General features: G+C 30.9%; 2 protein-coding genes across 3 annotated transcripts; one reads left to right on the forward strand and one right to left on the reverse strand.

Annotated features, from left to right (window-relative positions):
- Positions 1–1,513: 1,513 nt before the first annotated feature.
- LOC131851800 (translation initiation factor eIF-2B subunit delta) lies at positions 1,514–9,829 on the forward strand. 2 transcript variants are annotated; one of them, XM_059202354.1, is made up of 10 exons: positions 1,514–1,573; positions 3,110–3,778; positions 4,108–4,266; positions 4,554–4,684; positions 4,964–5,063; positions 5,348–5,527; positions 6,098–6,225; positions 6,767–6,944; positions 7,552–7,732; positions 8,651–9,829. In XM_059202354.1, exons 1-10 carry the CDS (start codon positions 1,559–1,561, stop codon positions 8,854–8,856), a joined length of 1,947 nt encoding a protein of 648 aa, XP_059058337.1. In that variant the 5' UTR covers positions 1,514–1,558; the 3' UTR covers positions 8,857–9,829. The 2 variants fall into 2 exon arrangements, with proteins under 2 accessions (XP_059058337.1, XP_059058336.1); XM_059202353.1 differs by having other exon boundaries at positions 1,515–1,573; positions 3,110–3,952; positions 8,651–9,827.
- Positions 9,830–13,479: 3,650 nt separating this feature from the next.
- On the reverse strand, positions 13,480–15,029 carry LOC131851841 (dolichyl-diphosphooligosaccharide--protein glycosyltransferase subunit 1). Its single transcript, XM_059202405.1, has one exon. The coding sequence runs from the start codon at positions 15,026–15,028 to the stop codon at positions 13,574–13,576; it is 1,455 nt and encodes a 484-aa protein (XP_059058388.1). The 5' UTR covers position 15,029; the 3' UTR covers positions 13,480–13,573.
- Between the last annotated feature and the right edge of the window lie 3,348 nt (positions 15,030–18,377).

The raw sequence follows: 18,377 nt of genomic DNA on the forward strand, positions 1-18,377 counted from the left end.
TAAAAAGTACCTAGGTATTGTGTATAGTCGAAATTTTTACTACTTTTCATTCTTTTGTCTGTTTTCTATAGAATTTATTAATAAGTAAGAAATTAGTAGTTTTTTAAGTCGTCGATAATTGTTAAACCGGGATTATGCTGTAGTTATGAGTGAAACAAATTAACTTCATTCAACTACAATGTCAGTAAACTTTTTTTTTATCTTGCAAACAGCATAAGATGCATATCTTTTGATTGGACCGGTCTTTTGATGACAGATTATGATAATTATACATTCATAATAAATTGTATTTATTTAGAATTTAAGTACCATTAAATTATAAATTTAAATAAATGGACTCTTAATAGCTACAATATCTGTATGCCATATATGTATACAGATTTGTATATGTATGTCATTGTAAAAAACCTATTGTCATCTATCATTATCATTCTTTTATGTCACATAATTTGTGTTCTGTGTAATGTTTTTCACTTTTATAAATACCGCTGTGGACGGCAACAATGCTAATTAATGTTCACTGTCGTCCCGGTGTTCGCTTCTTTTCGCTGTAATATTACCTTGCATGGTCAATATATCTCTTTTTAGGGTATAAAACATCGATTCTTAATCTCTTTCTGTAACATCTTTTTAATAATGTACGCTAACTTCAACAGGTGGTTTAATTAATCATTAGTACTGTACTTGATAATGATTATGATATTATATTATTATTTACAATATCGTTTTAATTTATTTTCTACTATATACGAATAAAATGTATCACTATTTTCCTCGGTCACAGCATCAGGCATAAATAGCTTACCGAAATTTTTTGTCTGTGTGTTCTAGTTAATATCTGAACGTAGTATATTTTTACTCGCAGCTAGCTTATGTTATATGGAATAACTGTCTTAGTTACTCCATATAACATAAGCTACTTTTATATATACTTTTATTAAAAAAAAAAAACATTATTAATAAAAATAGTTTATAATAAATCAAAGAGACTATTAATTCCAGACATTAAATTTTTTGTATTGACAACTATTAATTAGGAAGATTATTGACATTATTGCTCTATTAATGTTACGCTAACTTAAGTAGAATGGTGTTTGCCCAATAATAAAAATACTAATTTAGTTCTATTTAGCACTAGCCCAATTTATATATTTTTTATTTTGGACTTATACATAAACTAAGAGACAGAATTGTCTAATCTATGATTTACCTTGAGAATTACGCATTATTGCGCCTTGGCAACACTGTTGTTTTCCTGTCACAAATGTCATTTCGTTAAACTACTTTCAATTAGAAGAATTTAAAATAAATTTAATTCGATTACGACGGAACTTATTATACTTTAATTATTTTGTCAATAGTATTATTATTTATTTACCAAATTTATTCTATATATAGTACGTATATTACACTCTTTACTTGAGGTATTGTGAAAGTAATAACTAGAAAATTAAAACTATTATAGTAAGTATATTATATTTACACACATTTATAAATGAAACTACTAATATAATTCCCATATGCTGTCTATTTCATAGCTTTCCAAGGATTAGCAGCTATGGTTGTTTCTAAGGTATTGGTCTTATTTACTAATTTATTAGTGACACCTGGCAGATTTTGAGGTTATAAACAGAATGATGCAACATGTCTTTATCGGATTAAAGTATACATATATAATAATTTCTTGTCTTAGAGGCTGCTAAGAACAAGTTGAACACATGAAACATCAAATACCTATATTTAGAGCAGATTATTATAGGCTATCGTACCTTGACTAGCCTTCACAATTTGTTAAACAAGATTATTATTTTTATATTAATTTAGTGGGCCTAATTTTTACTTGAGAGAGATTGACTATGAGCTTCTAGTGTTGGTACAGCTATACTCATAATATATTACTCTCCTATTATGTGAAAGGAAACTAACCATAGACAAATGTCAATAAATCTAATTGAAATTAAATTTAAAATACAGATTACTGGTTCTATAGATATTAAAGATAAAGTAAACCACTTTATTTACTTTTTATTATTTTAACTCTTTCTGCCTATCTGATAAGGGACTTCCATAAAAATATAGATTTGTTATACATTTTTTTTTCAGTTTATCAAAGGCTTTTTATACATTTTTTTGTATATCTAAAGTAAATATTTTTAAATTTTATAGTGGTCTAGTGTGATTTTTTTAAATCATCAATTTAATTTAATATGTCTATATTTAACAACAGGTATCTAGGAATTAATAATATGTACAAACAATATAGACTCTGAATAGAGTAATATTAAAAGTAAATTAAAATTAAAAGTAATATTAAGCTACCTGCCAATAAAAGTTTCGTCAAAATCGGAACTTTTAAACTACTTTTATTTTAGAATAATTAAGTTAAATTCCATTTGAATGAAGTTGCGGGTGCAGCTAGTTTAGAAATATGTGGCATAATTTACACTAATGTATCACTACCCTTCACTTAAAATTTACTGAGCATAAACTGTTGCTGTTCTGACCATACTGATAGTGCCAATATACAAGTACATAGTTGGGGGGCTTTAGCTAATAACATAGTAAATGTTAGATTTCTTCTGTGTCTGCCTCTTAAACCATCAGACTCCGTGGGCTTGGGGTATTTTACCATGACATAGGGTGCTACCCACAGTTGTAGATATTTAACTGAGTTGTGGAATTGATGATTATTATTTCTGCAATTTCAAACATTGGAAGATATTTTCCAATATTGGCTTATGTTTCCCAATACCATCTTGTTACTTTAAATAAATACCTTGAAAAGTATTAGTATTCAAAGTTAAGATATAAGTGTTTTACATCTGATATGAATTATGTAATTATAAATTTATATTACTCTTGCTTAAAGATAATTTTCTATTATGAGAGATAACAGTTATAGATAATGCTTATATTGTAAAGAAGTTGACAATCTCATATGAAACTGAAGTATCTTGCAATATACTTAACATAATTCAAATCTAACTATCTACAACCTAGGTCCTTTACAGGGAAGACAGAGACATAAATATCCATAATTCTCTCTTGGTTTATAATTATTGTGTTCTATAAAAACTTATTCTTAATATATTTTTTCTTTTCTTAACAGCTAGATAGTGAAATATATTCAGCAATAGAGCAACTTACAACATCTCAAAAAAGAAGAATAAGAAGGAAGAGATTACAAGCTGCTCGCGCTTGTGACAACTATCAACAGAATAAAGAAATAGAAGTTAAAGAACATACAAATGACATTTTGCCAATAGTAGTTGATAGAAACCCTTTATCTGTGATTGATCAAATAGGCAATGAATTGAAAGAGAGTATTGAATTGGGCAGCCGTATAGAAAATTTAACAATGTCTTCAAAGGAACCATCTAAATCTAGAGAAGAAGTATTAGCTGCCAGAGAAGCCAAAAAACGATCCAAGTTAAAGGCTAAAAAAGGTGATACAGTACAAACTGAAGGTATAGGAACAAAGCCTGTAAAAGGTACAGTTAAAAAAGATGTTCCTAAGCAAGGTACTGATGAAATAAAAAATGCTAGCATAGAAAAATCATCTAAGTTAACAAATACTGTAATTAAAGGTGAAGATGAGGTAGATCATTTAGTAGATAGTAATACTTCAACAAATGTAGTTAGCGTACATAAAGAAATTATAGATAAAGGAGATATTAGTAATGAAAAAAGTAAAGAAAAAGTAATTGCTGAAAGGGCAGCGAAAAAGGCAATGAAACAAGCTAAAAAGAAAGGGCTGGCATCAGACGGGGTTGAAGTTGTAAGTAAAGAAAAAGAACTTGAAATTAAGCATTCTTTGAAAGGTGATAATCTCCCAAATAATGATATGACAATGAAAGATGTAGTAGAAACATTGAAAGATATTTTAAATGTTGCAAAAGAGGTACAAGGTGTTACTGCTAAAGTTCAGGCAATCAATTTAGAACCTAAAAGAGTAAGCACTTTGATTTAATATTTCTATTATTTGATATAACACTATTGTAATGCTTGAATATATAAATAAATGCAGTATGCCAATATTAGATGTTTCACAGAGATACCAATGTTTTATTATTACTTTTATGTAAATTTTTCAAATTTAATCTGTAGCAAGAAGAGCCAACAAAAAGTAAAGCAGAATTAAAGGCAGAGCGGCGAGCAAAGCAAGAAGCTCAAAGAGCAGCAAAGCAAGCTGCTAATGTGGTCAAACAGAAAGATGTTAGTTCTAAACCTGTAAAAATCGATAAAGAAGTAGTTAAAGTTAAAGAGGTATGTAGGAGCATCCATAAATCATCACAGATATAACTATATTTTCTTATTATTAGAGCTATTTAAGTAGTTTTCCTATGCTTTAAAGAAACTTGCACTTAGTTTATTATCAGAAAACAATTATATTGTAATAGTTTGTACTTGTGATAAAGGAAATGTTGAGGTTTGTTTACTGAAAATAATATAATGTATGTGTTACATTCTGAGCCTAAACAATTAAAAAAAATTGGGCCAGATAGTTTAAATTTGGAATGGGCTCACTTTTTTAAATTAGTTTTTTTTTACAGGATAAGCCCAAGACAAAGTTATCAGACAAGACAAAATCGAAACCTCAATATACACAAAGAATAAACTGGTTCCAACACTTGTCCACTGAACATGATAAGGAATCATTAAAAAATATAGCTATTAACTCCAAGTAAGTATTGAAAAAAACTTTTTTTTCTAAGTCAATTGTGTCCTTTTATTTATAATATTATTGTACAATAAAGTATTACAAACAAAACAAACTTTTTACAAGATATTTCAAATGTACTTTTATCCGTGTTCCACTTTACAATATATTTATTGTGTTAAATACCAAATTCTAGATTTCTATATGTTAATAATATAAGAATCCTGTCCTAATGGGAAAAATAAAACTCACATTTGTCTCTGCTTTCCATGATGCTTTGTTTAAAAAGTTTAATATCTCCAGTCTGCATCCTGCCATAGTGAAACTGGGTGTGCAGCTTGCTTCGCGCGTGGTGGCCGGTTCCAACGCCCGGTGTATAGCACTACTTGATGCACTGAAAAAGGTCAGTTATTAATATAAATTGTATGGAACCTTTTTTTAATATTATTAAATTTTCATATCAGTTTCTATCTATGTTTCTCTTTGCATGACCTGAACATTATTGAAAGTAAAAGTAGTGAAGTAAGTACGGGAGTAAAAGTATTGAATAAAGTTAGTTAGTTAGTGCTAAAAGTAACACTCTATATGTATTCTAAAAACTAAAAATATTGAGAATTTGATGGACTGCCACTAGGGTTTAGATTCTTTCACAGGCTCCATTACACTTTGTATGTTATTACTGTACAGATGGTGACAGACTATACTTTACCAGCGAAGACGGAGTTCGCGCGAGGACTGGAGTCTCATTTATCGGCAAGTCTCGACTATTTGTGGTCGATGCGACAGCCGTCCGCCTCGCAGACTAATGCCATCAAATACTTCAGACACAACCTCACACAGTTGGAAAATAATATTAATGAACATGATGTAAGTTAATAGGTAATAGGTGTACAATACTCTTTTCTAGTGCATACATAGTTGTGGATAGATAAGAATTTTTATTTATATCTTAATACACACATATATGTAGTATACACAAGTAATATACATTACAGAATATTTAAACCAATGCAGTAGAATACAGTTGTATATTTATTTATCCTCATCTAAGGGACTATTCATAAATCACGAGGTCCTGTTGTGACGTCCTTATACATATATTTTAAAATTTAATATAATACATAAAACTGAAAGTTATTTACATAATAATAAATTTTTTTAAATTACAAAATATGTAACGTCCCACTAGGGAGTTTTCACAAATGTGTCTAGCTGTGACAAAGACGTGGTAGAGGGAGGGAAGAATTTTAGAAAGGCTAATGTGGGACATGGCACAACAAAGATGGGGAAACATTGCACTAGACCAGAACGCTCTCATATCTCTGTGTTATAAAAACAATAATATAATAATATTTCTTCTACAACTTTAATATTATTTGAAATTGTGGTTTCTGGAAAGTTGTAACACAGTATAATGTTCATATTTTTTATTTATAGGCGAAGAAAATTCTGCTAGATCTAATAGACAATTATGTAAAAGAGCAAATAGACAAAGCGGGTGAGGCGATAAGTTTGGCGGTGCGAGAAAAAATAAGTGAAGGCGACAATATACTAACATACGGGTGGTATGTACATATTTAATTACATTTGATGCTTTATTGTATCCTGATAAACATGTATTTAATTTCATGTAATAAGGTTTTCTTTCGCATTAAAATAATCTTTGCACTGGGTGTGTCAGGGCGTTTAACCCATCGTAAAATATTCACCAAGTATAAGGAAATAGAAATAATCTTTAATAAACTTAATTTACTTTTGAATAGTCATATAATTTTTTAACAGACTGACTAGCCCCTAATTATAACAATCCTATTCCCCCGATATATGTGTTTTAAATAAAAAGCTGCATAATGACTTCTTTACCCATCCTGGTGAAGGCGTGGGCGGCTGGCATGGTTCGGTTCTCCTGCCAGATCATAATACGCTAGTGCAGTTCTGAGGCTGCTTTATTGAAGTTTGTTTTTATCAGCTGGGTGTCTGCTAGTATGCCACTTCTTTATTCTTTCACACTTCACACACCGAAGTCTTCTTTATTCTTCAATAACAAACATTAGTGCGGTTTATGTGTGAATGATATAGAAGTACAAACGTGGTGGTGTGTCGCAGCTCGTCGCTGGTGGAGCGCATCCTGGTGGAGGCGTGGGCGGCGCGCGTGCGGTTCCACGTGGTGGTGGTGGGCTCGCGCCTGCAGCGCTCCGCGCGCGGCCTGCTGCAGCGACTGTGCGCCGCCGGCCTGCCCTGCACCTACCTCGACATCACCGCCGTCAGCCACGTCATCAAGAAGGTATACACTCCACTGTTATTAATTACATTAAAATTAATTAACGTAACTACTTTTCAAGTTAAGTTATTTTAATTTTATACTCGCCCTAAGAGGCTTCAACCCAGCGACACGGAGGTTGTTGCTCCCGGAGTCGAAGCCGGGCAAAGGGGTTTGTCCTGATGACCTTCACCTCCCTAGGGGATGCGGATGACTGACTATTCATTCACTCTCCATTGTACCTTGTGTTAATCAATCTTTTAAATTTACTGCAACCATATAATTTGTTGATTTTTTTTTATTCTTTATTATTTGTATATTTTATTTTGTATTATAAAAGCTTTGAATGAATACTTTTTCTTTCTTTCGTATTTTCTTCTTTTTGTAACATATTATTATACGTCTTTATGCTTAGATACTTAATGTCAGTTCGAAGTTCGCTCAGTTTCGATCGAGCAACATGAAAGTATTTATACGAGTAGAAATTCAAACTAAGTCAGCTTTACAGCCCACTAAATTTAGACATATGAAACATCTACTGCCAGCCGATGAAAATTCTCCAAATCACAATATAATATTTGACACTGGGCGGGCAGTAGTTGTTATCAACTCCATCGATGTGGGTATGCAGATAGACAAGGTGGTGGTCGGCGCGGGGTCGCTGCTGGTGAACGGGTCGGTGCTGGGCGCGGCCGGCACGGCGCAGGTGGCGCTGCTGGCGCGCGCCGCCAACGTGCCCGTACTGGTCGCCGCCGAGACGCACAAGTTCTCCGACCGCGTGCAGACCGACGCGTTCGTCTACAACGAGATCGGTTAGTCTATGCCAGAGATTGATAGAACTATCCTCAAACGTCTACCAGAGATGTGTTTCTAGATTTTATTTCTCATACGAATCAGCTAAATTTTGAAAGTAACCTCTATGGTCTACGTTCAATATTTAGCTGGTTCCGATGGACTCCCTGTAACTATATTTCTATCATGTTTATAAAACTCGACAAAAATGTAAAGATTAGATGTATGGAAATTTGGGTAGTGGTTGAATTCCAACCACAAATTATTATATTTGGAAAAAAAGTTAGAATTGATCGCGCTGTGAGTGGGATGTCAAAAATGTATGAAAGCAATTTTTACAAGTAATACTCGTGTTATCTGCCTACATTGATAGGTGAAGTCAACATGTTAATTCTTCACTATCGAAAGCAGATACATTTTCGCAGATTTACGAATTGTGAACCCTCACCTCACTCACCCTTTTTTTTGTCACGCGTAGAATTCATTGAATCTACCCAGGACCCCTTTGGGTCCACTAGGATCGTTCTGGGAAACCGACCATGACAGACTTTATAAAAAATCGTCTGCTTAGATATCTCTGCTTCATTTATTGTTGCCGTTAAACTAATTAATAACTGAGTAGACTAATAGACTGTGAGAGAACTATATATTTTTTTTAATAACTTGAGTGATAATGTACTAACATTAATGTTATCTTTAATTTGAAAGGATTAAATAATGTCTTATATAATTCTTATCTCCCTATTGTATTATACTTTTCATTTTAATAAAAACTAAACGGACAAATTAATTTTAACTATTAGTGATTAGGTCACTTTCTGGCAAATATAAAATAATTGCAAAGGAGTAAAATAAAATATCTTAATTGATACAGTATGTGTACTATCCATTATACATTTTTTGTTTCCTTTATTTATTTTTTTTATTCTTTCCAACAGGTGACCCTGACGAATTGATCGACAAATCGGATGAAAACTCCCCATTAAAGGATTGGCGGTCGAATCCGAACCTAACGCCCTTAAACCTACTCTACGACGTAACACCCCCGAGCCTGGTGACGGCCGTCGTGACCGACCTGGCCATCCTCCCTTGCACCAGCGCTCCGGTCGTACTGCGAACAAAGCTTGCCGAACATGGAGTCTGATATTATCCTATTTTTCATCGAACTTCCTCTCTACATTAGTTTTTTTTGTAATTACCTCAACAATTGGATGTTAAATTTAGATATATACATTGTTATTTATATTAACTTTAAACAAATTGTAAATGTAATAGATGTCTATTAGATGTACACTCCTTTGTATTGTCCTGTTACAAAAGGTTTTATAATAGCAAATTCTTAATGTGAATATATAATTACTTAGATGCATTATATATATATAAATCCTACTTCTATATGTCATAATACCAATTCTGACAAAATTAAAACTTATTTATTCAGCAGCACCCAGTTTGAGTCACAATTATTATGCAATGCTACAATAAATCACCAAAATGACCACCACCATTGTGTCTATCATTTCTTAATATAATATTAACAAAGGACAAGTAAATATAACTTAGATAAAAAATACCTACAGGTATACTGAGGTGAGCAATTAAGATAAATAAAATAATAAATATTTATTATTTTATTTTCTATCCACACACTTTTCAGTTAATGGTATAATTCATTTACAGTTATCTAATTCAGAACTTACCTATCAATGATTCAGTTACATAAATCAGTAGTTTGATATTATTGCCAAATGTCATTCTAATAACCTCAACCTCTCTTTTTTTATATTGTTAACTATCAGAAATTTCTTATAATCAGTAAGTTATTGTACTGAAATTTGTCATATTGCATGTAGCAATTTTATTTGTTTATCAGACTGTCACACTCATGGAACTATTTACAGTTACTTCTTGCTAACTAGCTAGGCAATAAAATTAGTGATACAACTAAATTGTTTTATAGTTGTTCTTATTGGCATTTTATACTTTTCCAATTTTTAAAAGAAAAGTGGACTAAGTTAATTTGTAATAATCCATGTAATGCTCAAATATTTTGTACATAGTAATAAATTTACATGAAGGCATGGTTGAAATTAAAGAATATTTTTAAATATTTGTCATTAATACATATTTCGAAAACTATAATTCTTTTTTTTTATACCTTTAAATTATAACTTACAGCTATGTAGTACCACAGATAAGATAATATTACATAGTAGTACCACAGATAACATAATATTACATACAGATACCCCATCCCATACAAGAAAATGGTTCCTTCCTAACTCGGGCTATTCTTCGGGCTATTTTATTTCGCCACCGTAGCCGCTAGATGTCGCTAGATCTGAAGCAGTTCGGATTACTAGTGGGTGCTTAGTAACAAAGCATGAAAATAGATGGCAGTGAATTCAGTCTACATGACATCTGTTTTGCAAAGATATGTATATAATAGATATGTAGGTAACTGTATCGTGTACCTCATTAGGGACGATTCAAGATTCAATGTAAATGTGTAGGTATAATATCGTTAGCCGACACTCTGCAGATATGGCTTATGTGCCAATGTATATACCTATTGTGTTATGGTTTATTTTACATTCCATGCCTATTTTTTTGATATGTTGTAACGCGTCTGCGCTATACGTATAGCCTGATTTTGATACGTTTATACTCGTACGTATCAAAATCGGGCTATACGATTTTTTATTTCAATCGTTATATGTATGAGACTGATTTTAGCTACAATTAATTTACTAGTATATACCTCATGTATTCTACGATGTACCCCTCTTTTACCTAATGAGAATTCCGCTATATCTTATATATAAATTTTGTATCACAGTGTTAGTTGCCATATTTCTCCCACATTTTGATGAAATTTGATATGTATACTTCCCAGGTCTGAGGTAGGGTTGTTATCTATTTATTATACCCCTAAGTCATAGGGGTGGCCTACCCCGAAAAAATATTTTTTTTGTATTATGGACAATTTTTTATTTATTTATAATGTTACATTGAAAATACATACACGCCTAAATTTTCACCCGTCTTTCACCAACCCCTATTTTTAATAGCGATATTCTTACAAATATTATAAATGCTAAAGTAACTCAGTCTGTCTGTTTGTCTCGCTTTCACGCCAAAACTACTGAACTGATTTAATTGAAATTTGGTAGACAGATAATGTAGACCCTGAGAAAGGCTACTTTTTAATGCGAAAAAATATTGAAAGGGGAAATGAAAGGCTATATGGGGATATCGTAATTTTTAAAGTCAGATCTTGTAAGATTAAGTGAACAGGGTCGGTCTAGGTTTTTCATTATTAGAAATGTGTAACGGGGTAACACGTTATTTAGTGCGAAATTGTGTATATTACAATAAAATTTAACGAGAAAATATTATAATGATATCACTGGGACACTCATTGCCTTACTACTATATCGTCCGTTAGTCGCGAACTTTCTGGACACGAGAGGCGCTATCCTATTGGTCGGTCGGCGCGGTTACCGCGCGTAGATGAGTAGATGAAGTACTTAGACGAGTCTCACGGCGCCGCAGCGTAAGTACTTACTATACATACGTAGTATACATATGGGTATTACAAATGTTTTTATTACTAGTAATATTACTCTGTTATCTAAGCAAGTAATGTGTGCTTATTTTGAACTTGATAACATTCTGAATTACTCGTATATCTTTCAATATCTTTAGCGGTATAAACCAGGTTATGTACTACTACTAGTATTGTTAGTGAGGGATAAAGTTGATGAACAAAAATAAAACAATATTCGTATTAAAAATATATTCATCTAATATTTTTGGCATTATTTTTAAGTTTCTTCCAAATATAAGGGGTCTGACATGGGGTGTTATGTACCTACATTAAAAAATACTTTTTGAAATGTATGAAAGAAACGTATTGTATGAAATTTTTGAAATGTGTGAAATGTATGCACCTACATTAAAAGATAATTTTTGAAATGTATGAAAGAAATGTATTGTATGAAATTTTTGAAATGTATGAAATGTAAGGACCTACATTAAAAGATAATTTTTGACATGTATGAAATGTATGAAAGAAATGTATGTACCTACATAAAAAGTTCACTTTTGAAATGTATGAAATGTATGAAAGAAATGTATGTACCTACATTAAAATATAATTTTTGAAATGTATGAGATGTATGAAAACAATGTATGTACCTACATAAAAAGTTCATTTTTGAAATGTATGAAATGTATGAAAGAAATGTATGTACCTACATTAAAAGATAATTTTTGACATGTATGAAATGTATGAAAGAAATGTATGTACCTACATTAAAATATAATTTTTGAAATGTATGAAAGTAATGTATGTACCTACATTAAAATATAATTTTTGAAATGTATGAGATGTATGAAAGAAATGTATGTACCTACATAAAAAGTTCATTTTTGAAATGTATGAAATGTATGAAAGAAATGTATGTACATTAAAATATAATTTTTGAAATGTATGAGATGTATGAAAACAATGTATGTACCTACATAAAAAGTTCATTTTTGAAATGTATGAAATAAATGTATGTACCTACATTAAAAGATATTTTTGACATGTATGAAATGTATGAAAGAAATGTATGTACCTACATTAAAAGATAATTTTTGACATGTATGAAATGTATGAAAGAAATGTTTGTACCTACATTAAAATATAATTTTTGAAATGTATGCACCGTACAATAACAATACACGTTAAACATCATACCACAGAGTCATACGCAAGTTAAAAACAAACTGCTATGATATTAATGAGAAAGGAAAATAAACTTTATGGTATTCGAGTTAGGGTCGATTTCTCTCTTTTTTTTAAAACTATTTTAATCTTACCAGTTGCCAGTATTCGAAGACAGCTACGATTCGTACTCGATATTTTAAATTATTATGTAATCGATTTTTCAGTACAAATGTAAATAACCAACGACACTAATAATGTACTACTATATTCCGTTCTTTGAAACGGAATACTGCTATACTTAATACAAAATAATGAAAATTTACTGTTCACAACGACTCATTAAAAGCATCATCGAATAATGCGCTGTAATAAAATCCTGTTATCGATTATTAAAAAAAATCGATAATACATGTATTTATTTTTAATATGACAACACTTCATACATAAGTATTATTGGAAATAGTATTATTTGCTTGTTCGGCTATTTTTAATTTACTTAAACTTTTTTTATATGTTTAATTTACAATAATAATATATTAAGTGCTTATTATTGGAAAATATAAAAAAGACATTTAATTAGGCCGATACAAATAACAACAATGCCATCTATGAAAGCATTTTGAAAACATTGAGCCCCGTATTAGCACTGATTAAAGTGTAATTAAGTACTGGAAAATAACAAAATGAGTAAATATATGAAAATTACTTTTCTAAACGCATTATTTCATTTTAACATGTATATATATTTTTTAAAAATGGATTAAACTATTTTGAAAACACAGTTTTGTTTTTTAAAACGTTTGCAAAACTATGAAGAATTCCATCGATACCAATCACGCCATCTATATGCAACTTTTAGCAATAATAATGGCTATTTCCTCATTGAGTGCCACTGGTAGTACTATTATTACTTATTCTGTGCAAAAGAGAGTTTATGTTGCATGCACTTAGCATGAAACATAAACTCAAGGAATATATTATGCCCATACTCTTGATAGAAATAAAATTTATGGTTTGTCAAAATATAAATGAGATTAAAAAAGAACAAAATATTGTTATAAAAGAATTTTATTTCTACACACCATCATTTGCAACACATAAATGTGAAATGATAACATTCATACAGTGCAATATATTATAAAAATTAATCTTTATGCTGATGTTCAGACTTGTGAATAGAGAAATCTAATCTTACATAAATAATAACACATAAGAATAAAGTGTAAAGGAAACCAACAACAAGTAGTGGCTCCTGCAACATCAGCAGGCGAGGGAATGTATAGCGCAGTTGGAAGTCCTGGATATGGTTTTCCACAATATTGGTTTTAGTGAATGTTATGACTGGCCGCCCTTTAGTGTCCAAGTAAGTGTAGTGGAGACTGTCAGGCAATCTGGTCACTGGATATGGAACATTAAGTTTTATACTTGTAGAACCTTCTGGTAAAATAATCTTTGTGACTAATTCATTAACTTGCATATCATCAAATATGTGATCTACTACCCTCATCTTCAGCAAATATTCATTGCCCGAGTGGTATAAATACTCATAGCTTGGCACATTGTAACCAAGAGTGTAATGAGTTCTCCACCCACCAAAAAGAGGGTACCTAGGCCTGAGATCCAACTCAACAGAGTCCTTTTTCACTTTCATGTTAGAAGTGGAAATGTTTCCATTTGTGTCTCTATAGTACACATCAGACGCAGAGGCAGGTAGTACTGTTTTGTAGGAACGGACACTTGCCGGACCACTGTGATGGTCTTGTTGGTAATCATACCGAGAGAAAGGTCCTTTGAGCTTAGCTCCAGTGTGTTCAACTTCAATCACCTCTTCTATGGCTATATTGCCCCAGTGAGAAACCTCAATGAGTCTCTCAACTCTAGTTACAGTCAAGAATGGGGAGTTATTCTTGTAATGAACACTTAATTCTTTCTCAGTGAATGGTTCTGTATTTGTATATGGACCATAAAGAACAGCGCCGTCTTGCTGTGAGTATGGTTTCACCTTCGTGAATGACTCTAAGTTCTTTGTATTTAGAATTACATTTGTCTTCTGTGAGACAACTTGATAAGGTGAGTAGATATACAAGTTTCCATTGTATTTGACCAATTGATCTTCTTGCTGTCCAATTGCAGTAGGGTATGGCTGTAGAGCTCCCGTGAACACAGATTCTGCACTGATAGTAGTTGTCGACCCTGCATTGATAGCTTCTTTCAGTTCAACACGCCAAAACTTAACATTGCTTTGCCCTTTTACAGTAGTTTCTGTAACACGAAGATCTTTACCGTTGGTGTCTTTAGCTCCAACATGTGCAATTTTACTCTGTGCTGAAGCTTCTACAGCGAGCAAAAAGCTCTTTGCCGGCGATTTACCACTGTTCTCCAGGGTTATTTTCGATGTAACTTTTACGAGTTGTGACGCGATATCTATCGTTCGGTCTACATTTTTTATTCTTATATCACTTGATATTGTATCAACATTGGCACTATTGCATGTTATAACAATGTGAAGTAAAAATATTAAACAAAATCGCATTTTTGCCATTGCCGGTATTGCTTTTTGACATTTGACAACGCACTCGCCGGAAGTACACGCCATCATATTATATTAACAGGAAACAGAAGGTTTGTTTGCCATACTAAAAAATAAAGATTCTCAATTGCGTAGAGTGGCCAACAAAAACAATTTTGACACCACACAGATTTCTAATCTTATCTATGTAATTTATGATATTATCAGTTTCTATGATCTGTGACTATACTATATATTTGAGATCAGTTTCTGATTTTGACTAAAATATTTTAATTTTTACCGAATAGTTTAATTTTTATAGTAATATGGATTATTAAAATTCAGTTCAAAATATTTTTCCAAGCTATAAGATACATAGATTGTTCCTTATTTTTTAGTGTAGTTTAAGTCAATTTATATAATTGAAAAAAAAAATTGTTGATTGTTATTTTCGGCTCGCAAATTCACCAATATTTTTACGCAGAAAGCCACGACGATGCGTTTGTTAATACGAGTAACTTTTCTTGTTTTTCGTAAGTATATGTTTTAATAAATAAATCACATAGATATTAAATTAGTATAAAATAAGTAAACACAATCATTCTATTTTTTTTATATTCTACTATTAACCATTTATTTCTGAATTGAAATAAAATATCAAGGATTTTTAATTATCTTAATGTAACTGTTTTACAAGTACTTTATCACAAAAAATATACAGTACAACCAGCCATACCCTAATTAATTAAATTACTTGTATATTTCAGTATTAAATCAATTTTTTTCACCATGCACTGCTCTCAAAAGTGTCAGAGACTATGGCGGGGCTAAGTCCAATAATAATGTCGGAACAGGACCAAAAACACTAGCTGGAACATCTTCTGGATTGCCTGGACAAAGTGCCACAAGAAGAGGCCTAGGTATTTCTGCATGGGGCATAGTTGCTGTAATTATTACACTAATATTAGCAGGCATGGGTATGTACTACTTTGCTACTTGCTATCCCATCATTTGCCAGAAACAAGGCAATTATAACATGATGGGAATGACGCCTGTTTAAAGTTTTTATTGTCCTGTTTTTTGGGTGAACTATGAAAAAAAGGAAATACTTTAAAATTAGAAGCTATATTTTTTTAAAATTTACATACCAACTTGTTTTTATTGAATGCTTGACAGAAAAAGGTGATTGAAAACAAAGAATTTAAATCACATTTTCTGGTAATTGAGTGCTTCCTGTAAATAAATCCAATTATGAAAGTAGTAATTAATACACATATTTCATCTTAAATGAATCAACAAATTTAACATGTATTGGTATATTGTTCATATAATCTGAAAACAGCATAGAGAGTTTAATAATATTCATTTGAATATCATATGCATATCTTATTAGTTTAGTACAAAATACTATTAATTATAATTATATTCTTTACTTGTAATTGTAATATGTATGTATGTAGGTTGTGATTAATCAGGCACAAAATTGAACAGAAACACAATAAACTTGTATGCTCATATATCCAATGTTCAATAATAAACTGCATTAACTGAATAATTGCAAGTTTTGGAATATACAATTTAATGTTTTAAATTTTAAGTTGAGATTTTAATGATTGAGGTTTTCATATTGATCTATTATATTGTCAATGTTTTAAAGCACCTGAAATGAGAGAATTCAACATTTTATTACATTTTGGAACCTTTACAAATTTACCATTAGGTGCTATTTCATGGAATTCAAAATCTATTGAAGTTCATAAGAAGACTGTTTTGGACCAATTAAAATAAATGTATAAATATACATGTATGATACATATGGTGTCAATGTTTTAGTAATTTAATATATTAAATGTAGTATTATAATATTGTATGCAAGTCTATGTTATACAATAGCTCATATCATATTGAAAGATCTCATAAATAAAATTTTACATTTTATTTTCACACAGTACCAAGGCCCTCATGGACTAATTATAATAATATAGTACAACTAATTCTGCATATCCTATTCAAACATTAATGAATATGATTGTTTTTATTGGACTGGGTATTTCATATGTATATTATGTATTTACTTGATTAATATCAGTTATCTAGTACCCATAACACAAGCTCTGCTTAGCTTGGGACTGGATGGTGCTGTGTGAATTCTCCAGGGATATTATTGTTAACTGTAGTAGTATATGAATGACTGCTAATATTTTAGCTTTTACTGTGAAAGAAATATTTTTTGTTAAAATTACTTTGTCTTCCACTTGTGTGATCCACTGATATGCTGGTATAAATGATCATAAAAGGAATTATGGTTTGCTATAGAAGAAAATATGAGAACTATATTTTGTGAAGTATTTGGAAGACACATGGGTACAGTAAAACCTTTGTAAATGAGCTATTTCTTTAATTTTTAAGTATTATATTCCTATAGCACATTTGAGTTTATAACATGTGGAATTAATGTGAAAACTATGTCTTTCAATATCTAATAAAGATATTGCAAATTATTCCTGTTTCAGACGAGATTGCTTAGTTATAAGGCCGCTTATTGTTATCTCAATGTTTTACTCATTGTAATATGTTTCTATTTTCTGTAATAGTGTATGAACTGACTGAGAAAAAAAAATCTTCCATTCTCACAACTTAGTTATGTGGGTCATGAAACCTATAAAGTAACCGGCTTAAACAATCTCAATTTTTTTATGTATAATTAAAATACGTTATAATTTCCGTATCAGTCATCACCACAACAGGAAAAATGACCACGTTTTTATATTACGTATACAGCTTTAGGAAATACAACACATATCAGTATGTGACTATCTTTTATAACTGTTCAGTCATAGAATGAGTATTTTTACTTTTAATATAAGAGTCATACTATAGGGACAATTTACAACCTGTATGGTGACGGTTAATCTTATCATTATATTTTTTTTACACAAAGAATCTCCTAGATAAAGGTATTTTTACCTGACCTTAATTATTATGTTCATTATCAGTATTATCTTTGTTGTGAAATGTTTTTAATTTTGGCACATGCCTTTATCTATAATTATGTACATGTAGTACATAAATATTTTATATAATTTTTCTGCTGTAATCAATGTTTTTAGTAGTAGTTTTAAATATAATAGTATACCTGTCATATTATGCTCAAATAAATGTTTATGTAATAAATACTGATTTTATTTATATGAAAGTAGCTGGCTGTAACTTGCTGCCCATCCTGACTTTGCTTGTGTGTACATGTATTAACATATAAACCTTCCACTTGAATTACTCTCCCTATCGCTAAAAACTACATCCATTGTGTAGTTTAAAACATCTAAGTGTAGTGGGTGTGACTTTTAAATTATGTAGAAATGATCTTTAAAAAATATTTTTACTAATTGATTAATCCATTCCTTTGAAATATCGTAATGGTATGATAGTGCTTTCGATG

Source organism: Achroia grisella, unplaced genomic scaffold (assembly GCF_030625045.1).
Source record: "Achroia grisella isolate CSIRO2021 unplaced genomic scaffold, CSIRO_AGI_Agris_v1 utg808, whole genome shotgun sequence".
NCBI classification, from domain to species: Eukaryota; Metazoa; Arthropoda; class Insecta; order Lepidoptera; family Pyralidae; genus Achroia; species Achroia grisella.

Bases quoted from the DNA above. Each gene is read 5' to 3' on its own strand.
- LOC131851800 (XM_059202353.1), top strand. The intron at 3,953-4,107 runs GTAAGCACTTTG...TTTAATCTGTAG, and splicing joins TCAATTTAGAACCTAAAAGA to CAAGAAGAGCCAACAAAAAG. The intron at 6,945-7,551 runs GTATACACTCCA...GTGGGTATGCAG, and splicing joins TCAGCCACGTCATCAAGAAG to ATAGACAAGGTGGTGGTCGG.
- LOC131851841 (XM_059202405.1), bottom strand. From the start codon at position 15,028: ATGATGGCGTGTACTTCCGGCGAGTGCGTTGTCAAATGTCAAAAAGCA.